Source organism: Tasmannia lanceolata, unplaced genomic scaffold (assembly GCF_043159265.1).
Source record: "Tasmannia lanceolata isolate RefF3 unplaced genomic scaffold, GAP_Taslan_0.1 ptg000005l, whole genome shotgun sequence".
NCBI classification, from domain to species: domain Eukaryota; kingdom Viridiplantae; phylum Streptophyta; class Magnoliopsida; order Canellales; family Winteraceae; genus Tasmannia; species Tasmannia lanceolata.
In genome coordinates this window covers 10379963-10405481 of record NW_027518682.1, presented here as the reverse complement: position 1 = coordinate 10405481, position 25519 = coordinate 10379963, and the positions used below count along the sequence as shown (strand labels likewise).

General features: G+C 40.9%; 1 protein-coding gene across 1 annotated transcript; it reads left to right on the top strand.

Moving 5' to 3' along the window:
* Nucleotides 1-14535: 14535 nt before the first annotated feature.
* Nucleotides 14536-24501, top strand: LOC143877449 (putative respiratory burst oxidase homolog protein H). The gene is made up of 16 exons (XM_077379490.1): nt 14536-14940; nt 15044-15206; nt 15572-15620; nt 15707-15820; nt 19601-20020; nt 20105-20491; nt 20589-20684; nt 20808-20923; nt 21014-21116; nt 21199-21287; nt 21375-21534; nt 21959-22105; nt 22191-22319; nt 23165-23243; nt 23322-23449; nt 23868-24501. The coding sequence occupies exons 1-15, from the start codon at nt 14550-14552 to the stop codon at nt 23429-23431; spliced, it is 2553 nt and encodes an 850-aa protein (XP_077235605.1). The 5' UTR covers nt 14536-14549; the 3' UTR covers nt 23432-23449; nt 23868-24501.
* Nucleotides 24502-25519: the final 1018 nt, after the last annotated feature.

The window sequence follows — 25519 nt, the reverse complement described above, 5'->3', positions numbered from 1 at the left end:
AGGAAGGTGTCTAACAAACATGGTATAGACTAAAATACCCTTATGACATAAAAATTATGAAAATAACCTCATACATGGTAAAATGACTAGAACACCTCAATATCATGAAAAATTACTAAAACACCCCTAGATCAAGTAAAAAATACACATGGCTCATAAAAAATGACTAAAATGACTAAAAAAACCATCATGAGATAAAAATGATAAAAATACGCCATATTAGGTAAAATGACTAGAAATACCCCTATACCAGGTAAAAATGACAAAATACCTCTGAGTCGTGCAAAATGACTAAAATACCCTTATGACATAAAAATAATCAAAATAACCTCATATAGGGTAAAATGACTAAAATACCCCAAGATCATGGAAAATTATGGAAATACCCCTGCATCAAGTAAAAATGACCTATGGCTCATGAAAAAAAGACTAAAAATACCCTCATGAGATAAAAATGATAAAAATATGCCATATTAGGTAAAATGACTAGAATACCCCCCCCCCCCCCGGTCATGCAAAATGACTGGAATACACCTATACCGGGTGAAAATGACCAAATACCCTGAGTCATGGAAAATGACTAAAACACCCTTACGACATAAAAAATGATCAAAATTCCCCCATATATGGTAAAATGACTAGAATACCCCTGGATCATGGAGAATGGCTGAAATGCCCCTATATCAAGTATTTTAGGGCCTTTTGGTTTTGTTAGATTTCAAATTCAAATCCAAAAAGCATCCAAACACAAAATAATAATAATTTAGATTTGAAATCCAAATCTATACGTGGTCATCCAAACGGCATTATTTATAAATTTGTGTATTTTAAAATTCTGGATTTCAAATCCATGGATTTTGGAAATCCAAATCCAAATCCAAGGGGTATCCAAACGGGCCCTAAATGACATCGGAAATATAAATCATGCTGGAATGATAAATTGCATTGAAAGTGAAAGGAAATATAATTAACAAATAAGATCCCTGAGGCACCTTAGCCACCGAAGCGTAAATAACTGGTGTGAGGAAATTTAAATGATAAACTGAACCGCCAAGGTAGCCAAGATGAATATAAAAAGTGAAGAGATAAAATAAACGAACATGTGATTTATTGTTGTGTTGATCGAAGGATCCAAAGTCTACAGAATGCCCCTGGTATTTATAGACTTTCATGAGGAACACATAACATCTCACTACTCCACCTTTTTGTACCCCGTGGAGTATTTTCCCAGCTAGTGGCATCCATTGCCTGAAACCACCACCTATTAGGGGGGCATATCCATTGCCTGAAATCACCGCCGCAGCCCTTGAGACCATGGCCCACAAAATCACAACCCTAATCAAAATGTTGAAATGAATATCAGTCTAGGGACGTAGAAGAAACTGCTTGGAATATTTTTCAAATTCGATGAATTACGGGAGGCTACTGGTGAATGACAGGTCAAGCAAACGACAAGAAAGCCCCAGGAGACATGAAAACTAAACAAGCGTATGTGCGGAGAAAGGCTAGGAGTTCCACGCAAAAGCAAAAGATTCCACAACGGTAACGTGAGTGGATGCGAATGGGCTTATAAGGATTTGGGCACCCTCCCCTTAACGGCTAGCTTTTGAGGGAGATTTCTTCCTGGGTCCCAACACAAATGGCATTCTCATCATTATTGGAATTCTCTCCTGCATTAGTTTGAGCGTGCATTTGGATTGCTGGAATAGGGGATCCGAGTAGGCATCTTATATTCTAATTCTCTTATTAATTTTTAGCAACACACAAAAAATCACAGGGCGTATTCAAGTTTAATACGGTATTGGTTAAAAAAATGCTTATTAAAAAAGGAGAAGAAAAAAAAATGGGTTTAAAATTTTGTTATTTTCAAAATATAGTTGGGGTATAGTTGGAAAGTTGGCCAAAAAATGCATTTATATGTCTGAACGTATTTTAAAGGTTTGCCCAAAAAACGGGTGTAAAATTTTTAGGGCAGAGCAGTGATGAATCGACCGCCTAAAATGATAAATTGACTTCCCCTGTGACTATCTCTCTCCTCTTTCTCTCTAACCCAGAGGAGAGAGAAAGACACATGGGGAGTCGATTTATCATATTTGGGAGTCGATTTTTATCACTCCCCAATTTTTAAGCTAAAAAACAAAAAGTTCCCTTTAACAAAGTTTTTTCTAACTATAATTTCCGGGGAATCAGAATACCTCTTAGGGCAGGAAACAAGTCTCAACAATTTTCTACCTTTAAGGCTTTAATCGGGCACAATCGAAATAAATAGAATAATAATAATATAATATATACCGAATCCAGCATGTGAATCGGAGCTTTTTGGCTGTTTCGGTGGGCCCGACGTTCGTTGGTTATTTTTAGCTTTGGAGAAGAAAAGACAAGGGCTGAATGCGTTGTTGTTGTGTTTGTTTGATTTTGACCGACGACATAAGGAGAACATTGGTGGGATTGTGATCCTCTTTTGTCGGTTACACCTCTTTTCCTTTTTCATTTCACCCTTTTTCTCTCTTTCTCCATTTGCCCTCGAGAACGGGAATAAAAAAACAGAACGATTTAGCCAGTCACATCATTCGAAACTGATGCAGCAGGTCCATCTCGCACGATCAAATTTACGCCCATTGATTTCACGATACGCATCTGCGTTATTTGGTACCAGAGCATTAATCCGTTGCGTCGCCTTGCGTTATTTGCTATCAGAGCATCAATCCGTTGCCTCGCCCTGCGTTAGGAACCCAAACGGGCGGTGAAAAATTCAGCTCCTGCGAGTACACATTCGCATCCTTTAACGCCCCCTATTCACATTTTACGTTAATCCTTGCTTAAATGCGGCTGGTGCGATCCAATGTGAATTGAGTCAACTTCGATTCCAAGAACGAGCACAAGATGATCCTGAGTTAGGTTCTGCCAAGATGTCTTCAATAGACTGAAAAGCATCAAGGTTTCTTCTTCCTTCCTATTTTATATTTCCCCAAATTCATGAATCCATAGGGTTCCGTTAGGGTGATGAATTTTCACCCCTCTACATTACGTGCACACCCCCCTTATAACCTGATTTGACGTGAAAAGTGGGCAACTTTATGTCAAATCACATTATAAGGGGGTGTGCAAGTACTGCAGCAGGGTGAAAATATCTTCACCCTATCGTTATTATCTCTCTTTTGATTTCTTCACACGAAAGAGAAACGTTAATGTGGCTTCAAAGTGGGCGAATTCATACTAGGCGAATTTATCAAGGCCCTAAAACTAATGTTCAATTTAATTTGTGTCCCACATGGTGACATGGGGATATAGTTAACAACTTGACATCAAAGGCACAACATTCTGAGGTGACCTAGGGACTTATGGCCGCGGGCAGAACAAAATCCCATGTACACGATAGAGAGTTATAAAAGGGAATGATATCAGCACAACCACTAACCCAACTTGTCTTTTACTATTTAAAGCACTGTCAAAGGTTATTCCCCAAAAGCTAATCACAAGCCAATTTAAAAAAGAAAATACAAGCTAGGTTTGCTCAATTATTAAAACATGGTATAGATTTTTGTTTAGTCGAGATCCCATAACCCATGTATGCGATATGTGTCTGTTAGGAAGGTGTCTAACAACCAGTCTTTTTTTAGTACTTTTAGCCGAAAATGAGCTTTTCCGTTGATAAGATCCATCATCATATCTTCATCATCATCATCATCCACTTTCGGCCCTGTTGGTTTGAGATTATGACAACCAACTGTGAGTGCCAAACTGATTATTGGACTCAAAATTGTGCTTAAATTTGAGTCCAATAATCAGTTTGGCACTCACAATCGGTTGTCATAATCTTAAACGTATGGGCTATACCAAGTAAAAGGAGGGGAGAATATATCATTTCCCTTAAAATTAAGATCAAATGCTACGGACATTAGCGATAAAAAAGAATTTCTTTGCGTCTTTGGTGTTTGGGGGGGGGGGGGGGGGGACCATATGGAGTTGTAATGCTTGACCAAAATCTCTGTATACGCCAGCAATTGAAATTATTTTGAAAAAAAAAAAGGGGGGGTGGACCATATGGAGTTGTAATGCTTGACCAAAATCTGTCTGTATACGCCAGCAATTGAAATTATTTTGAAAAAAAAAAAGCCTAAAAAAACCTTTAAATATTGAGAAATCATATGATGAATGGGAGTACAAACTCGTATTTGTGGTCTGAGAGAAGTGCAACCCTTGATATTGGATCCAACAGAAAGTGTGCTGCATTTGGATCAAATATCATGGGTGGGATGACTAAATACGAGCAGACCTGGCAAAAGTGACCCGTGCCCGCGGGTTGACCCGGCCCACCCGCAAATTTGCGGACACGGGTCTAAGTTTTCGTGACCTGTCAAAAATCAACCCGCGGGTGACCCAACCTGCAAAAACAAGGGTGGGGTCGGGTCGGGTCAACCCGCGGGCACCCCCATTTTTACAGTATTTTTAAATTTTTTTGAGAATGTTATCATCACTCACTGCTGTTTGTTTTTTATGAGGGAACTCCTGACTTTATAAAAAGTACGGTATGTCCGGCACCCTAGGATTATCCAAACCGTCCATTAGATGGGCCATACCCTAAATAGGTTATGCCCCAAAATTATTTCCATCGGTTGATTCTAACCCTCCGATCTATAGAGGGTTAGGATCAACCCTCTAACATCAAGATTGGAGGGATAGGATCATCCTATGAAAATGATTTTTGGAGCATAACCTATTTAGATTATGGCCCATCTAATGGACGGTTTGGATCATCCTATGGTGTGGGCCATACCATACTTTTAATAAAGTGAGAGTGCCCAGTAGTGTTGATAACATGTCAATGTGATTTTTATTTTATTAGAATTTGCTATCAAGTTTCTCCTTTGGCAATTTCTTGGCAAGTGGGCATTGTGGGTGCAAAGATGCGCTCATCCAAATGTTGCTAGCAAAGGTAAAAAGGTAAAAAAAGTCATCATTACACAAAAAAAAGAAAAATAGCTAAATTATAAAGTTTTAAATGAAAAATTACGTAGAAAGGGTTATAAATTGGAAAATTACGAAAAAAGTACCAATAATGTATAAAAGGTTATGACAATTACAGGACAAATAGATGCTGTACAATCCCATATTTGCGGCATATTTGCGGGTGACAATCCCATATTTGCGGCATATTTGCGGGTGACCCGCGGGTTGACCCGGCCCACCAGCGGCCGCGCGGGTCACGAGAATTCTGACCCGCAAAAATGCGGGTCATTTGATAACCCGACCCGTATGACCCGCACCCTCATCACCCGTGGGTTGACCCGGCCCGGCCCACCCGTTTGCCAGGTCTAAATAATATATACCGAATCCAGCATGTGAATCGGAGCTTTTTGGCTGTTTCGGTGGGCCTGGTGTTCGTTGGTTATTTTTAGCTTTGGAGAAGAAAAGACAAGGGCTGAATGCGTTGTTGTTGTGTTTGTTTGATTTTGACCGACGACATAAGGAGAACATTGGTGGGATTGTGATCCTCTTTTGTCGGTTACACCTCTTTTCCTTTTTCATTTCACCCTTTTTCTCTCTTTCTCCATTTGCCCTCGAGAACGGGAATAAAAAAACAGAACGATTTAGCCAGTCACATCATTCGAAACTGATGCAGCAGGTCCATCTCGCACGATCAAATTTACGCCCATTGATTTCACTATACGCATCTGCGTTATTTGGTACCAGAGCATTAATCCGTTGCGTCGCCTTGCGTTATTTGCTATCAGAGCATCAATCCGTTGCCTCGCCCTGCGTTAGGAACCCAAACGGGCGGTGAAAAATTCAGCTCCTGCGAGTACACATTCGCATCCTTTAACGCCCCCTATTCACATTTTACGTTAATCCTTGCTTAAATGCGGCTGGTGCGATCCAATGTGAATTGAGTCAACTTCGATTCCAAGAACGAGCACAAGATGATCCTGAGTTAGGTTCTGCCAAGATGTCTTCAATAGACTGAAAAGCATCAAGGTTTCTTCTTCCTTCCTATTTTATATTTCCCCAAATTCATGAATCCATAGGGTTCCGTTAGGGTAATGATATTTTCACCCCCCTACATTAAATGCACACCCCCTTATAACCTGATTTGACGTGAAAAGTGGGCAACTTTATGTCAAATCACATTATAAGGGGGTGTGCAAGTACTGCAGCAGGGTGAAAATATCATCACCCTATCGTTATTATCTCTCTTTTGATTTTTTCACGCGAAAGAGAAACGTTAATGTGGCTTCTAAGTAGGCGAATTCATACTCTCAGAGGCGAATTTATCAGGGCCCTAAAGCTAGACCTGGCAAAAAGCGACCCGTGCCCGCGGGTCGACTCGGCCCGCCCGCAAATTTGCGGGCACGGGTCTACGTTTAGTGACCCGTCAAAAACTAACCCGCGGGTGACCCAACCCGCAAAAACACGGGTCGGGTCGGGTCAACCCGCGGGCACCCGCATTTTTACAGTATTATTTAATTATTTTGAGAATGTTATCATCACTGCTGTTTTTTTATGAGGGAACTCCTCACTTTATAAAAAGTGCGGTATGGCCTGCACGATAGTATTATCCAAACCGTCCATTAGATGGGCCATAGCCTAAATAGGTTATGCCCCAAAATTATTTCCATTGGTTGATTCTAACCCTCCGATCTATAGAGGGTTAGGATCAACCCTCTAACATTCAGATTGGAGGGCTAGGATCATCCTATGGAAATGATTTTTGGAGCATAACCTATTTAGGCTATGGCCCATCTAATGGACGGTTTGGATCATCCTATGGTGTGGGCCATACCATACTTTTAATAAAGTGAGAGTGCGCTCGTATGAAAACAGTAGTCTTGATAACATTTTCATCTTTTTTTATTTTATAATAATTTGCTACCAAGCTTCTCCTCTCGGCAAGCGGCAATGGTGGTGCAAAGATGCGCGCAGATGGCAAATGGTGGTAGCAAAAGTTAAAAAGTAGTCATTACGCAAAAAAAAAGTAAAATTGCTAAAGTATAAAGTTTTAAATGAAAAATTACTTAGAAATGGTTCTAAAATTATAAAATTACGAACAAAATAGAAATAAAATATATAAGTTTATGACAATTACCGAAAGAAACACGTACGGTAAACTCGAATAATTATTACAATCCAATGAAATATATATGGTTATGACAATTACCGAAAAACCCATACGTAAACTCAGAATAATTATTACAATCCCAAATTGAGGTTACCCGCGGGTTTACCCGTACCCGCCCGGGTGGGGTCTGGGTACATGAAATGGCTACCCGCAGGATCGTGGGTATTTTTTACCCGTACCCGTTGGGTCCGTACCCGCACGGGTCGTACCCGTACCCGCGCGGGTTACCCGTTTGCCAGGTCTACCTAAAACTAATGTTCAATTTAATTTGTGTCCCACATGGTGACATGGGGATATAGTTAACAACTTGACATCAAAGGCACAACATTCTGAGGTGACCTAGGGATTTATGGCCGCGGGCAGAACAAAATCCCATGTACACGATAGAGAGTTATAAAAGGGAATGATATCAGCACAACCACTAACCCAACTTGTCTTTTACTATTTAAAGCACTGTCAAAGGTTATTCCCCAAAAGCTAATCACAAGCCAATTTAAAAAAGAAAAGACAAGCTAGGTTTGCTCAATTATTAAAACATGGTATAGATTTTTGTTTAGTCTAGATCCCATGACCCATGTATGCGATATGTGTCTGTTAGGAAGGTGTCTAACAACCAGTCTTTTTTTAGTACTTTTAGCCGAAAATGAGCTTTTTCGTTGATAAGATCCATCATCATATCTTCATCATCATCATCATCCACCTTCGGCCCTGTTGGTTTGAGATTATGACAACCAACTGTGAGAGCCAAACTGATTATTGGACTCAAAATTGTGCTTAAATTTGAGTCCAATAATCAGTTTGGCACTCACAATCGGTTGTCATAATCTTAAACGTAGGGGCTATACCAAGTAAAAGGAGGGGAGAATATATCATTTCCCTTAAAATTAAGATCAAATGCTACGGACATTAGCGATAATGGGTGGGATCAAATTTGATATTGGATCCAACAGAAAGTGTGCTGCAGTTGGATCAAATATCATGGGTGGGATGACTAAATACGAGTAGACCTGGCAAAAGTGACCCGTGCCCGCGGGTTGACCCGGCCCACCCGCAAATTTGCGGACACGGGTCTAAGTTTTCGTGACCTGTCAAAAATCAACCCGCGGGTGACCCAACCCGCAAAAACAAGGGTCGGGTCGGGTCAACCCGCGGGCACCCGCATTTTTACAGTATTTTTAAATTTTTTTGAGAATGTTATCATCACTCACTGCTGTTTGTTTTTTTATGAGGGAACTCCTGACTTTATAAAAAGTACGGTATGTCCGGCACCCTAGGATTATCCAAACCGTCCATTAGATGGGCCATACCCTAAATAGGTTATGCCTCAAAATTATTTCCATCGGTTGATTCTAACCCTCCGATCTATAGAGGGTTAGGATCAACCCTCTAACATCAAGATTGGAGGGATAGGATCATCCTATGAAAATGATTTTTGGAGCATAACCTATTTAGGCTATGGCCCATCTAATGGACGGTTTGGATCATCCTATGGTGTGGGCCATACCATACTTTTAATAAAGTGAGAGTGCCCAGTAGTGTTGATAACATTTCAATGTGATTTTTATTTTATTAGAATTTGCTATCAAGTTTCTCCTTTGGCAATTTCTCGGCAAGTGGGCATTGTGGTTGCAAAGATGCGCTCATCCAAATGTTGCTAGCAAAGGTAAAAAGGTAAAAAAAGTAATCATTACAAAAAAAAAGAAAAATAGCTAAATTATAAAGTTTTAAATGAAAAATTACGTAGAAATGAATATAAGTTAGAAAATTACGAAAAAAGTACCAATAATGTATAGAAGGTTATGACTATTACAGGACAAATAGATGCTGTACAATCCCATATTTGCGGCGTATTTGCGGGTGACAATCCCATATTTGCGGGTGACCCGCGGGTTGACCCGGCCCACCAGCGGCCGCGCGGGTCACGAGAATTCTGACCCTAAAAAATGCGGGTCATTTGATAACCCGACCCGTATGACCCGCACCCTCATCACCCGCGGGTTGACCCGGCCCGGCCCACCCGTTTACCAGGTCTAAATAATATATACCGAATCCAGCATGTAAATCAGAGCTTTTTGGCTGTTTTGGTGGGCCTGGTGTTCGTTGGTTATTTTTAGCTTTGGAGAAGAAAAGACAAGGGCTGAATGCGTTGTTGTTGTGTTTGTTTGATTTTGACCGACGACATAAGGAGAACATTGGTGGGATTGTGATCCTCTTTTGTCGGTTACACCTCTTTTCCTTTTTCATTTCACCCTTTTTCTCTCTTTCTCCATTTGCCCTCGGGAACAGGAATACAAAAATAGAACGATTTAGCCAGTCACATCATTCAAAACTGATGCAGCAGGTCCATCTCGCACGATCAAATTTACGCCCATTGATTTCACTATACGCATCTGCGTTATTTGGTACCAGAGCATTAATCCGTTGCGTCGCCTTGCGTTATTTGCTATCAGAGCATCAATCCGTTGCCTCGCCCTGCGTTAGGAACCCAAACGGGCGGTGAAAAATTCAGCTCCTGCGAGTACACATTCGCATCCTTTAACGCCCCCTATTCACATTTTACGTTAATCCTTGCTTAAATGCGGCTGGTGCGATCCAATGTGAATTGAGTCAACTTCGATTCCAAGAACGAGCACAAGATGATCCTGAGTTAGGTTCTGCCAAGATGTCTTCAATAGACTGAAAAGCATCAAGGTTTCTTCTTCCTTCCTATTTTATATTTCCCCAAATTCATGAATCCATAGGGTTCCGTTAGGGTAATGATATTTTCACCCCCCTACATTAAATGCACACCCCCTTATAACCTGATTTGACGTGAAAAGTGGGCAACTTTATGTCAAATCACATTATAAGGGGGTGTGCAAGTACTGCAGCAGGGTGAAAATATCACCACCCTATCGTTATTATCTCTCTTTTGATTTCTTCACGCAAAAGAAAAACGTTAATGTGGCTTCAAAGTAGGCGAATTCATACTCTCAGAGGCGAATTTATCAGGGCCCTAAAACTAGACCTGGCAAAAAGCGACCCGTGCCCGCGGGTCGACCTGGCCCGCCCGCAAATTTGCGGGCACGGGTCTACGTTTAGTGACACGTCAAAAACTAACCCGCGGGTGACCCAACCCGCAAAAACACGGGTCGGGTAGGGTCAACCCGCGGGCACCCGCATTTTTACAGTATTATTTAATTATTTTGAGAATGTTATCATCACTGCTGTTTTTTTATGAGGGAACTCCTCACTTTATAAAAAGTGCGGTATGACCTGCACCATAGTATTATCCAAACCGTCCATTAGATGGGCCATAGCCTAAATAGGTTATTCCCCAAAATTATTTCCATTGGTTGATTCTAACCCTCCGATCTATAGAGGGTTAGGATCAACCCTCTAACATTCAGATTGGAGGGCTAGGATCATCCTATGGAAATGATTTTTGGAGCATAACCTATTTAGGCTATGGCCCATCTAATGGACGGTTTGGATCATCCTATGGTGTGGGCCATACCATACTTTTAATAAAGTGAGAGTGCGCTCGTATGAAAAGAGTAGTGTTGATAACATTTTCATCTTTTTTTATTTTATAATAATTTGCTACCAAGCTTCTACTCTCGGCAAGCGGCAATGGTGGTGCAAAGATGCGCGCAGATGGCAAATGGTGGTAGCAAAAGTTAAAAAGTAGTCATTACGCGAAAAAAAGTAAAATAGCTAAAGTATAAAGTTTTAAATGAAAAATTACTTAGAAATGGTTCTAAAATTATAAAATTACGAACAAAAATACTAATAAAATATATAAGTTTATGACAATTACCGAAAGAAACACGTACGGTAAACTCGAATAATTATTACAATCCAATAAAATATATATGGTTATGACAATTACCGAAAAACCCATATGTAAACTTAGAATAATTATTACAATCCCAAATTGAGGTTACCCGCGGGTTTACCCGTACCCGCCCGGGTGGGGTTTACGCCCATATGGAGTTGTAATGCTTGACCAAAATCTGTCTGTATACGCCAGCAATTGAAATTATTTTGAAAAAAAAAAGCCTAAAAACACCTTTAAATATTGAGAAATCATATGATGAATGGGAGTACAAACTCGTATTTGTGGTCTGAGAGAAGTGCAACCCTTGATATTGGATCCAACAGAAAGTGTGCTGCCGTTGGATCAAATATCATGGGTGGGATGACTAAATACTAGTAGACCTGGCAAAAGTGACCCGTGCCAGCGGGTTGACCCGGCCCACCCGCAAATTTGCGGGCACGGGTCTAAGTTTTCGTGACCCGTCAAAAATCAACCCGCAGGTGACCCAACCCGCAAAAACAAGGGTCGGGTCAGGTCAACCCGCGGGCACCCGCATTTTTACAGTATTTTTAAATTTTTTTGAGAATGTTATCATCACTCACTGCTGTTTGTTTTTTTATGAGGGAACTCCTGACTTTATAAAAAGTACGGTATGTCCGGCACCCTAGGATTATCCAAACCGTCCATTAGATGGGCCATACCCTAAATAGGTTATGCCTCAAAATTATTTCCATCGGTTGATTCTAACCCTCCGATCTATAGAGGGTTAGGATCAACCCTCTAACATCAAGATTGGAGGGATAGGATCATCCTATGAAAATGATTTTTGGAGCATAACCTATTTAGGCTATGGCCCATCTAATGGACGGTTTGGATCATCCTATGGTGTGGGCCATACCATACTTTTAATAAAGTCGAATCAAATATTCTTCTTATGTTGACTGAATGAATTTCCAACCCCCATCGGGGAGTGAAATAGAACATGAAACCGTGAGCTCCCAAGCAGTGGGAGGGCTGTTGATAACATTTCAATGTGATTTTTATTTTATTAGAATTTGCTATCAAGTTTCTCCTTTGGCAATTTCTCGGCAACTGGGCATTGTGGGTGCAAAGATATCCAAATGTTGCTAGCAAAGGTAAAAAGGTAAAAAAAGTAATCATTACACAAAAAAAAGAAAAATAGCTAAATTATAAAGTTTTAAATGAAAAATTACGTAGAAATGGTTATAAATTGGAAAATTATGAAAATAGTACCAATAACGTATAACCGTATAGAAGGTTATGACAATTACATGAAAAATAGATGCTGTCAAATCAGAATAATGATTACAATTACAGGAAAAATAGATGCTGTCAAATCAGAATATTGATTACAATCCCATATTTGCGGCATATTTGCGGGTGACCCACGGGTTGACCCGGCCCACCCGCGGGCCGCGCGGGTCACGAGAATTCTGACCCGCAAAAATGCGGGTCATTTGATAACCCGACCCGTATGACCCGCACCCGCATCACCCGCGTGTTGACCCAGCCCGGCCCACCCGTTTGCCAGGTCTAAATAATATATACCTAATCCAGCATGTGAATCGGAGCTTTTTGGCTGTTTCGGTGGGCCCGGCGTTCGTTGGTTATTTTTAGCTTTGGAGAAGAAAAGACAAGGGCTGAATGCGTTGTTGTTGTGTTTGTTTGATTTTGACCGACGACATAAGGAGAACATTGGTGGGATTATGATCCTCTTTTGTCGGTTACACCTCTTTTCCTTTTTCATTTCACCATTTTTCTCTCTTTCTCCATTTGCCCTCGAGAACGGGAATAGAAAAACAGAACGATTTAGCCGTCACATCATTCGAAACTGATGCAGCAGGTCCATCTCGCACGATCAAATATACGCCCATTGATTTCACTATACGCATCTGCGTTATTTGGTACCAGAGCATTAATCCGTTGCGTCGCCTTGCGTTATTTGCTATCAGAGCATCAATCCGTTGCCTCGCCCTGCGTTAAGAACCCAAACGGGCGGTGAAAAATTCAGCTCTTGCGAGTACACATTCGCATCCTTTAACGCCCCCTATTCACATTTTACGTTAATCCTTGCTTAAATGCGGCTGGTGCGATCCAATGTGAATTGAGTCAACTTCGATTCCAAGAACGAGCACAAGATGATCCTGAGTTAGGTTCTGCCAAGATGTCTTCAATAGACTGAAAAGCATCAAGGTTTCTTCTTCCTTCCTATTTTATATTTCTCCAAATTCATGAATCCATAGGGTTCCGTTAGGGTGATGATATTTTCACCCCCCCTACATTACGTGCACACCCCCCTTATAACCTGATTTGACGTGAAAAGTGGGCAACTTTATGTCAAATCACATTATAAGGGGGTGTGCAAGTACTGCAGCAGGGTGAAAATATCATCACCCTATCGTTATTATCTCTCTTTTGATTTCTTCACGCGATAGAGAAACGTTAATGTGGCTTCAAAGTGGGCGAATTCATACTCTCAGAGGCGAATTTATCAAGGCCCTAAAACTAATGTTCAATTTAATTTGTGTCCCACATGGTGACATGGGGATATAGTTAACAACTTGACATCAAAGGCACAACATTCTGAGGTGACCTAGGGACTTCTGGCCGCGGGCAGAACAAAATCCCATGTACACGATAGAGAATTATAAAAGGGAATGATATCAACACAACCACTAACCCAACTTGTCTTTTACTATTTAAAGCAGTGTCAAAGGTTATTCCCCAAAAGCTAATCACAAGCCAATTTAAAAAAGAAAAGACAAGCTAGGTTTGCTCAATTATTAAAACATGGTATAGATTTTTGTTTAGTTGAGATCCCATGACCCATGTATGCGATATGTGTCTGTTAGGAAGGTGTCTAACAACCAGTCTTTTTTTAGTACTTTTAGCCGAAAATGAGCTTTTCCGTTGATAAGATCCATCATCATATCTTCATCATCATCATCATCCACTTTCGGCCTTGTTGGTTTGAGATTATGACAACCAACTGTGAGTGCCAAACTGATTATTGGACTCAAAATTGTGCTTAAATTTGAGTCCAATAATCAGTTTGGCACTAACAATCGGTTGTCATAATCTTAAACGTAGGGGCTATACCAAGTAAAAGGAGGGGAGAATATATCATTTCCCTTAAAATTAAGATCAAATGCTACGGACATTAGCGATAAAAAAAATTTTCTTTGCGTCTTTGGGGGGGGGACCATATGGAGTTGTAATGCTTGACCAAAATCTGTCTGTATACGCCAGCAATTGAAATTATTTTGAAAAAAAAAGCCTTAAAAAACCTTTAAATATTGAGAAATCATATGATGAATGGGAGTACAAACTTGTATTTGTGGTCCGAGAGAAGTGCAACCCTTGATATTGGATCCAACAGAAAGTGTGCTGCCGTTGGATCAAATATCATGGGTGGGATGACTAAATACGAGTCCTACGCCTACTCATCAAACTTCCCTTAAATTTTAGAGAGGCACTTGGCCTTAAATTTCCCGCGAGATACCTGCCCTCTCCAACGGCTATATTATTGTTCGAGAGATATTCCCATCTCTTCCTGTCTATATGCAACTGCATAACAAACCCTAAATTGACCGTTTCTTCTCTGTCTTTCACATGGAGTTGCAGAAAATGAAAGAAAGAACAGATGGTGTGGAAGATCAAGCTCAACGAAATTCTCCCAAATGGACACTGCCCCAAAACCCCATCAACATTCCCCAAACAATTGAAGAGATATTCTACCGGAAATCAGAATCCCAAAGAGAAACCAACTATTTGTTGAATAACATGATCTGTTCATCCCAAGACAAGACCGAGGTAAAACTTGCAACCCCCGCGGGTATGGATAGAACGAAATCCAGTGTGGAAAGAGGCCTTAAAGGCCTGCGATTCCTCGATAAATCATCCGCTGGTAAAGATGGCGATGGGTGGAATTCCGTCGAGAAGCGGTTTCACCAGTTCGCCCAGGATGGACTGCTTTCCAAAGAGAATTTTGGGTGTTGCATTGGTGAGAGCATTCTATTATTTGGTTTTTGAGGCCATTTATGATTTGAATTTTAGGTAATGGTGGGTCTGTTTGTTTTTTTTTTTTTTTTTTGGGGGTAATTAAGGTATGGCTGATTCAAAGGAGTTCGCGAAGGACCTCTTTGATGCCCTAGCTAGACGTCGTAACTTGGGAAAGAAACCCAGCATATCCAAGGATGAATTGAGGGAGTTTTGGGAAGAAATGGCAGATCAGAACTTCGATTCCCGGCTAGAGATATTCTTTGACATGTAAGAATACTATCTCCTACATCCCTCTTTTTTTTTATCTGAGAATTCAGATAAATGGGAATCAGAACCAGGTGGGTTTGTGTGAAATAACAAATTAATCCAGAAGCTTAAGCTGTTAGAGTGGTTGTTTTTAAATCAGTCATGCTTCAATACTCTCCCTCACGCGTGGCCTCTTTTTTTTTGGGGGTTGTCCATACACATGGAATTTTAATATCAAGGAGTTGTTGGGTTTTGAACCCAGGACATGCCATGAGGCAATAGCTCTGATACCATGTGAAACGACCAATTACTCCAAAAGCTTAAGCTATAGAGTAGGTGATTTCTTAAATCATTTATACTTCAAAAGTTTGTGTGATTCTCAACAGGTGCGACAAGAACGGGGATGGGAAGCTTTCAGAAGATGAGGTGAAGGAGGTGGGATAAAACAAACAGCCCTGTAAGTTTCTGTCCTGTTTACCATTTCTTGGAAAATGATGGATGTCCTGCTCCTGAACCTAAAGGTGATTGAATTGAGTGCCTCTGAGAACAAGCTAGTGAAGCTCAAGAGACATGCCGCAACCTATGCTGCTCTGATAATGGAGGAGCTTGACCCTGACCATCTTGGTTACATAGAGGTATGCATGAATCTAAGATTTTTTTTTAAACCCAGAATAGATGGCTACATATAGGTATGCATGAATCTAAGTTATTTTAAACCCAGAATTTATCTAGAAACCCGGGGCGGTTCCTGAAATTTTATTGATAGAAATAAAAGAAGTACAAGATGACATGCCACCTCGCCTCCGAAACCCAAACAAAATACTAAAGAAACAACATCACAATACTGAATACTTATCTAACTCAACATTAGATAAGTATCTTACTGATGTCAGTCTCTCTAAAAGATTGGAACTTGTCCTGAAGGAGAAGGGATTTTGTGATCCTTTCGATGGGAATAGATGGAGGTTGGTGATGCCTGCAATGCCATTACCATAACCTTGGATGGAGGATTAGATGTAGAAGGTGCCAGCAAGCTGGAGCGAATGGAATGAAACTAGTTGGGGGGGAAGAAAAGACGGGCGCAACTGGAGTGAATCTAGTGACTCCTGGAGACGGAGCGCAGTGGAATAGGGTTAGGAAAAGCGAAAAGATTGGAGAATGGGCGCCTAATGGCAGGAATCGGATTAAGGGGTGGAACGGCCGGAAGGATTGGAAGTGCATATATTGTGAATATCTCAATTTCAGTTGGAGGGGTCAGTGCCGATGGTGTACGAATCCCCAGCACCAGAAGATGTTTTCCTTGCCGTTCACAATAAGTCACGATGCTCGGGTAATTGCAAATGACAGGTGGCCGGAATCAGGCGAAATCTCAACCATTTTGGAAAATGGACTACCTCTTATTCAAATCTCAGGGAAGGAAGTAGACCGCTGGCGACATTCCCTGAAAGCTTGCCTGATAGGAAAAACAATGGAGAATGTGGGGAGTACTGAGGAACTTAGAATCTGGGCTTGGAATCATTGGGGCATTCTGTCTCTAACCACTCCTAGTATTTTGGCCAAAAATGAATTCCTGTTTATGTTTTGATGATGAGGATATTGCTTTGAAAGTCTTAAGAATGAGAGTTGGCACGTATGGTGGTCACCTCCTTTTCCTTAAAAAGTGGGACCATGATTATCAACAAGGGGAGGAGGAATTCTGAGTTAAGTTTTATGGTATTCCACTCCATGTTTGGGCAACTTCCACCGTTGAAGCCCTGGGAAGGAGTATTGGAACAGTGCTGGAAATAAAAATGGAAAAGAATAACGGACAAAGCATGAGCTACGCTATGGCCAGAAGTATCGCCCCAAAATGGAAGTTTTCGGTTCCTTTCTTCAGACTTCGGGTTCAAAATTCTGAATTTTGGGTGGGACTGGAGTGCCAGAATTAGCCTCCAGTGCCACTGGAAAATTTTCGACCGGAGTCAGGGGCCCCCCAGCGACGATCGATTGCAGGGGAGAGAATTGGGCGAGGCCGACGACAGATCCAATGGACCTCTCTTCCCCTACAGCTATCAGTAAGGATCTTGGCTTTGGAACGGCTGAAAGTAGAAAGAGACATGACGTCAAGGAAATGGGGCCCTCCCATGACGTGGGAATTTCAAAATTCAAATTCAAAGTTCAAAATCCTCACACAGCTAAACGAGCAGATCAAATGATAGTTGGAGAAAAGAAGCATTGGCGGAAAAGACATAACATCAAGGTACCTACGATCCCTCTTGGATTACAAGCTAAAGTCAAGTGGGCCCTGGGTATTCTTAAGAGCAGTACGGGAGGGCCTACTTTCAAAAAAAGGATCTTAAGAACTAGCAATAATGCTGTGCGTGAATGAAGAAGGAAAGGTAAGGTCTTTAACTTGGAATACCCAATTAATAGCTGTGAAAAACATGATTCTGAGCACTTAGGAGAAAGGATTTCTCATCCCCTATTTTTGTCTGGTAAATTCTCGTCCTGGTCCTTGGAAGAGGTTAAATCTCACAAACCTTTCCCAAGGGCGGAGGTTTCCTTTTAACTTAAAATTCCTACTCGTTGGGAGCCTAATCCTTGCTCCTAATGAGGATAGGATTTTGAATCATAAGAGGATCAGGAGATGACAATAAGAGAAAATTATCAACAAATTGTGGGGGAGGAATCACCAGGAATGGGTTGCTTTACTGTCAGTTGGCAAGGTTGGAGGAATAATTGTAATATGGAAGAAAGGAAAAAGAGCTAATGAAGGTACCAGATTTGGAAGAAATTCGGTCACAGTTGAGTTAACTTTATCTGAATGGGTTCAGAGGTGGATTTCCGCGGCGGTTGACCCACGTCTCAGATACGGATAGATTTTAGATCCAAGAATATCTAAAGGAAAGAAAAGCTTTATCTGGTTTCCTTGGGGTTTGTGCTTGGGATGATATGTGTCTTTTTAGTGCAAGAATAGGGCGGTGACGACACCTATATCTCTGACGCTATCATGATTAGTTTTATGGAAAACGAAAATTAAGCTCTTAATATCTGCTACATTCGAGGTATCCAGGTTGTGGGGCCCACGTATAGGAAGTTTTGGGTGGTTACACCATATATATAAAATAGGGGTCTTCCTCAGGTAAAGGCGAGTAAAAAACATTTCTCTGTGTTTAGGAAATGGCCTCTTCTCCTTCTTCATTAGATTTTCGAACATATAAGAGGAAACAGAGGGAGATATCTGATTGTTCGCAATGGTTTCAGCATCATCGTTGGGCTAGAAACCTAGAATATAGTGTAGCAAAAGCCTCGGTGGAAGCTCCCACCTTACCAGAATTGATAAAAGGAATCATCAAAAGACAATGGAAGCAATTCCAGGAAGACTACAGGGCCAACGTGGAAGAACTTTATCCTATAACAGGTACCTATAACATTACGGATATTTGTACTCCAGTTTACATGCTTCATTTTTTCAGAGGATGTTTGGGGAATGCAAACAAATTGTGACGGCTAGACTGGGAGGCCAAGCAAATTATTTGCATTCAGAAGATAAAGGAATTGATAGCTATCCGGTTGGACCCAGTGGAAGAGGTTCCTTTCCCGCAGTACGCCCCACTCTTCTTTTCCAAAGAAATGGAATTGAAATTACAGATTGGGATTGGGATCCTACTGAGGGAATTGAGAAAGTGTGCGTAAAAGTTCCGAATAAGAGTTAAGTGATGTTTTGGTGAATGGTTTCTTAAAGTTTTTTGTCAGTTTTTTGGGAGGTGGGAATTAGTTTTGATGGATGGAGAAAGTAAAAAGACTGTAAGGAAATTCCTTAAATTAGTGTATAGGTCGGTTGTAGATTCGGAATATTCAACGAAGATTAATGTGCAGGGGATGGTACAGGAAGTATATAGTTTAGATTTTTTAGGGAATCTAAAGTGGGTTATGTATAGGAAAGGTTAACGCATGGTGATGGTCTCTCATTGAACATGGCTGAAGAAGATCTTGAAAAGGAAGGGATATAGTGAAATTGCAAGGTGAAACAGAAGAAAGATTTTTCTTTCCTTAGAGGTTTCAAGATGGTAGATTTTATTTTGTTCTCTTGGCCAAGGGATATGCCCCTGGCCATCCTTACTCGGTACTATGTAATGCACGTTGGGACCTCTGGTCCCCGATTGTAATTTCCATAGCATCAATAAAATTGTCAACTTTCAAAAAAAAAACATTAGGAATACTGAGCTGATCACATCTAACAGCTCCTCTCGTGTCTCCTGGGAGATCCAACCAATTAAGTCTAGTAGAACAAGCATGTTTAGCCAATGAATCTGCAGCACAATTACCTTACCTATTCCAGCGATGCATAAATCTAAGTTATATATTAAAAAATAAAAATATGGAAATTAACATTGGTCGGTGGGAATGTGATATTCTTTTTTGTTTCTGTACAGATTTGGCAGCTTGAGACCTTACTTCAAGGAATGGTGAACTCACAACAAAGGGTAAACAAATGTAAACGCAGCCAAACACTCACCATGACAATGATCCCACATCGATATAGAAACCCGGTTAACCGTTTCCTCAGCAGGACCTCGGATATCATTCACGAGAATTGGAAGAGAATATGGATCCTTGTGCTATGGCTCACTGCAAATATGGTTCTCTTCACATGGAAATTCTACCAGTATAAGCATAAAGCTGCATTTGAAGTAATGGGCTATTGTGTTTGTGTAGCCAAGGGTGCAGCGGAGACCACGAAACTAAACATGGCATTGATTCTCCTTCCTGTCTGTCGAAACACCATAACCAGGCTCAGATCAAGCTTTCTCAGCTTGATTATCCCCTTTGACGACAACATCAATTTCCACATGGTAGGCCTGCTCAAATTCCAGACTAATTCAGCTATGAAAATGCCCCAACTCTATTGATTTCCATTTGTTTCATCGGAATTGCAGGTCATCGCATTGGGAATTGCTATCGGGGCCTTTGTTCATACAATATTTCATCTAATGTGTGATTTTCCAAGACTGGTTACATGCCCAAATAACACATTCACTAGAACTTTAGGACCCAATTTTGATTACCAGCAGCCCACATTTGCCTATTTAGCATCCAGTACTCCTGGTGCTACTGGTTTTTTCATGGTTATCATAATGGCATTTTCCTTTACTTTAGCAACACATTCATTTAGAAAGAATGTTGTCAAGTTGTCATGGCCTTTCCGTCACTTGGCGGGATTCAATGCCTTTTGGTATGCCCATCACCTTCTAGCTCTTGTATATGTGCTTCTGATTATTCATTCCTACTTCATATTTCTCACCAAGGAGTGGTACAAAAAGACAGTAAGTCCCACCATCCTCTTTCATATACGAATCTTCTCTCCAAACCTCTACTAAAAAAATGCCAATGTTAACCGGGAACTCCACGACATCTTTGCAGACATGGATGTATCTAATGATCCCGCTCCTCTTTTACACTAGCGAGAGATTAATCAGAGCATTTCGCGAAAAACACCGTCACGTGAGTGTTATTAAGGTCTGTTCTTTGAAATTATTTTGTAAAAAATCTCATTTAAGGTAATGGATGAATGGTCTTTTCAGTTTAAACCAATCCATGGATCATTAGACTTACTGTTCCCCCATGCCGCATAATATACAGGCAGCAATATATCCAGGAAATGTCCTTGCATTGTATATGAGCAGACCTCTTGGATTTAAGTACAAGAGCGGAATGTACCTATTCGTCAAGTGTCCAGATGTGTCAACATTTGAATGGTATCTGGATCTTCACAATATGGATAAAAAGACACTAATAATTTCCTGGGTTAATTTTGTATACTTAGCTTCTTATCTCCATCTCAACAGGCATCCCTTTTCCATCACTTCGGCACCGGGAGATGACTATTTGAGTGTGCATATCCGCACTTTGGGAGACTGGACAACAGAGCTTCGCAAGATATTTGAAAAGGTTCAGTAGAGATGGAGTGCCTTAACACCATTAGGTCTAACTTAAAATTTAAAGTATGCAATCCTGACTTGTTTCAACACAGGTTTGCGAAGCTCCAATTAGCCAGAAGAAGGCCACTCTTGGAAGAATTGAAACCACAGTAATAGCGGATGACGCAATTACTCAGGCCAGGTGATTGAAACTGAATTATTTATGCACATTTCTCCTGAAATCAGACTGCTCAAGATAATTGCGGTCGTCTAATATTCTCTGTTGCAGATTTCCAAAGCTCTTTGTTGATGGGCCTTTCGGAGCCCCTGCTCAGAATTACAGGAAATATCACATTCTTTTGCTTATTGGGCTTGGAATCGGAGCAACTCCATTTATCAGCATATTAAAGGATCTCCTCAATAATATCAAGTCAAATACTGTCGATTTGGTGAGTAAACATTGTTTAATATCGAATTTGAAGATATTTATGGCAATTAGTACAATAAAGGACTGCAAAACTGATGTTAAAAAACTCATGTGGTTGGTCCGAATCTCAGCGAAGTTGAAGAAATAACATTAAAAGGAACAAGTTGGGGGAATTTCACCCTTTCTTTTCTACTTATTTTTTTCTTCTCCTCCTCCTTTTGGCGTATTTCTAGAAAATAGCCAACATTGCTTAAGAAACAAAAATATAAGAAAATACCTCTCTAAAACCCATTGAATATTTTTTGTTTCTCTCTTCATTATTCTTTTCATTCATCCATTTTTCTCTTCAGTATTTTTATTGACTCTGTCAACTGGACCCACCTAGTCCTTAGATGGGTTCCATCCAAGTCCTGATATTTTAACATTACTCTCAACTGATGATGTAGGAGTCAACAAATGGGCATACACCAGGTTCACACAAATTCAAAGTAAAAGGTCCTGAAAGGGCTTACTTCTACTGGGTGACAAGGGAACAAAGCTCCTTCGAATGGTTCAAAGGTGTCATGAATGATGTCGTGGAGAGTGATAAAAACGTACAATTTTCAACAAGACAGCTGCTGCTGTTTTCCCATCACCTAAACTTTACATGAGCTGACTACAAACATTTGGCTATTGCAGCATGTTATAGAAATGCACAACTACTTGACTAGTGTGTATGAAGAAGGAGATGCACGGTCTGCTCTTATTGCCATGGTTCAGTCCCTACAACATGCCAAAAATGGAGTTGACATTGTCTCAGGAAGCCGGGTACCCATTCTTCCATGAGGAATTTACATAATGATTTTTCATAATGAAATTCAATGCAATGTGTTCAGTTTTTTTTTTTTTTTGATCCGTAAGCTGGGGTTAGGCTGACCCCTACCTGTATATTGATTAAAGAAAGATGTTACAGTAAAAGGAAGAAGAGGTCGCCCCAGTCCTGTGAACAACGGCTAAGGAAGGGGGCAGAACAAACAAGGACATGATATCCTTGATATCGGAACTTAAAACAAGCACAACAAGAGAGAATACACGTGAACTCTGGAGCCGGGTCCCATTTTAGCCCCTAGTGGTCAAAGACTTCTTCCATCTTCTGGCTAAATTTCCTTGCTCTCATGCTCTTCCTCAACTTTTCAACCTTTGGGGGTTTAGAAGTCCTTTGATGGGGGATTTCTTTTTTCTTCTGTTGGGAGTGATCTTCTTCACCATCTTCTTGTCTCTTCTCTTCTTCGTCATCAGAAATCTAATTTTCTGTATCATCGCTCCTTGCCTCATCGAGGTCCTCTGCATCATAGAGTTTGAGGTTCTTGTCAATTTCCATTATGCCTCCACCTTACTCCTCTCGATCCAATCTAGGATGTGGAGGACTTCTGTCCACCTTGTTCATCTCAGCATTATCTTTTTGCATCTGGGTGGCTTCTTGTGAAGTTATATCACTTTTGTCTTCACTAAGAGCTGAAAAACTGTTCTGAATTATGACAGGTCTTTCATGCACCTATTTTTGGGTCATGGTGGGGTTTGGATCATTTCTTTGTTGTGGTTTGAATTTTGCAACAAGGAGTAGCAAAATTCAATGTGTTCAGGTTTGATTTCTAATGTTGTGTAAATGGCAGATACGAACGCACTTTGCGAGACCCAATTGGCGAAAAGTGTTCACCGATCTGTCCAACACCCACAAATCTTCTCGTATTGGTAAGTGATAGCCCAAGCGATCTATGGTTTGTTTACAGTTTAATGTTCTTATTCAATTGCTTATTCATGGAATTGCAGGGGTATTCTACTGTGGAACACCCTTACTTACCAAACATCTGAGGGATCTTTCGCACGAATTCAGCCATAACACGACAACTCGCTTCCATTTCCATAAAGAGAACTTTTAGGACACATCCATAGCAAAGGTGACAAGCTTCACAAAAATATCGCAAACATGTACAATTGAAGAAAAAAAATTCTCTTTCTTTTTGTAAAATATTTCCATCTACAAACATGTAGGAAAAACAAAATTAGATTTTGTAATCAATGTAGTTATCACGGTGTGAAGAAAAATGAGAAAATTTTAGTGTCTTAGTGGTATACTATACATGTATGTGTTATATAAATATATTTATTACATATACATATTAATACGAATCACATGTGCTTGTCACTATACATGTATGTGTTATATAAATATATTTATTACATATACATATTAATACGAATCACATGTGCATGTCACTATGTAATAGTTTCTTACTGTCTATCCGTTCTTATTCTAGCACTGAAGTTTCATCTTAAATGTCCATCATCTTTATATATTTGTATGGGCTGAGATAGCAGTTGCACCACACGAGCAGTGGAGTGTGTGGAGAAAGCCGTTTCGAGAGCTTGCCAAAGAATGCGAGGCAAATGATGTTTGACAATTCAGCGAGGGTGGCATTGAACCACGCATGCAGAGCTTGGCAAGCCTAATTCCATGGGAGAAAATCATGATTAAGGGTTGAGTGGATTAATTAGAGGAGCCAACAGTGAGAATGAACTTTGGCAGAGGGAGAGGTTTCATCGAAGAACCGGGTGCCGGGTTGGATCCTTGGGCAGCAGCTGACTTCTCCATACTAGATAGTTGGTTTAGACGACATGAGGAAGAAGATAGGGAGGAAGAAGAAGAGGGGATTGATCGGCCAACAAGGAAATTTGTTTGTCCTCTGATACCATGTAAGATAGAGGATAAATTGTATAAGGGAGCATACATTGTGTATGCCGACCAATGTATATTTGCATCTCATTACAGGGGAGTTGCCTAAATTAATCAAGAATGTTTACAAGTACATATGAGAGGATTTTCTCATGGACGAAATACATATTGAAGAGATATTTGTAGCATCTCCTTTAATAAAAATAACATAGCAGGGCAAAATCAAAATTTGGCTTTGTAAGATACTAACAAGCTCTTATAACTTTGAGGTTTTTTCTCGAAAAATGAAGTTTGTTATAACTAATTCTTTCTTTTAACTATTGTTGATGCGCATCCACCACGAGACAAAAATTTGTCCGGCCCAAGCCGGACAGAATATTGCACATTCGCTAGATGACAAAAATCTGTCCGGCCCAAGCCGGGCCGGACAGAATATGACGCTTTCGCTAAACGACAAAACTGAGTCCGGCCCAAGCCGGACAGAATATGACGCTTTCGCTAGACGACAAAAATCAGTTCGGCCCAAGCCGGACAGAATATAACGCGTCCACTAGACGACAAAAAACAGATTCCCCAGGTCGGACAGACAGCTTGGCCGAACAGATTTTTCGAGCCGGACAGACGGTTTGGCCGAACAGATTTTCCTGGCCGGACAGACGGCTTAGCCGGACAGATTTTCCGAACAGATTCCCAGGCCGGACAGACGGCTTAGCCGAACAGATTTTTCAGCCCGGACAGATTTTACACCTCAATTCCTTGTCAGTCCCGGCCGGATCTCTTACTTCATTTCATCGAGCCGTCCCGAACATCGGCTCGTTCTACCGTTCAGGAATATAACTCATCGCACTTCCTCAAATCACTACAATGACTTGGAGAACTGGGGGGGCAACTGATGGGGTATGAAAAACAACAACAAATTAGCTATCGACACGTGGCCCCAGAAGGGCCCACCACAAATCCAGCATCGGCCCAGGGGCAATCCGGTAATTACCTAAGAGTGGGTAAACATAAACCCACGAAAGAGCCGACAAAAACTTGGGTACTCGCTGCTTGGTTCACCCCGGCTCGTCTCCACAAAGACCGGGAGCGCACTCCTGGTCGGGAACGGGCCCGCGCAGAAAAACCAAACCATCTCAGAAATCCAGTTCACTAAAACTTGGGTACTCGCTGCTTGGTTCGCCCCGGCTCGTCTCCACAAAGACCGGGAGCGCACTCCTGGTCGGGAACGGGCCTGCGCAGAAAAACCAAACCATCTCAGAGAAACCCAGTTCACTAAAACTTGGGTACTCGCTGC

Coding starts and splice junctions, on each gene's coding strand:
- LOC143877449 (XM_077379490.1), top strand. CDS start 14,550: ATGGAGTTGCAGAAAATGAAAGAAAGAACAGATGGTGTGGAAGATCAA. Junction 21,117..21,198: donor TTCGCAAGATATTTGAAAAG/GTTCAGTAGAGA, acceptor GTTTCAACACAG/GTTTGCGAAGCTCCAATTAG. Junction 22,320..23,164: donor ACATTGTCTCAGGAAGCCGG/GTACCCATTCTT, acceptor TGTAAATGGCAG/ATACGAACGCACTTTGCGAG.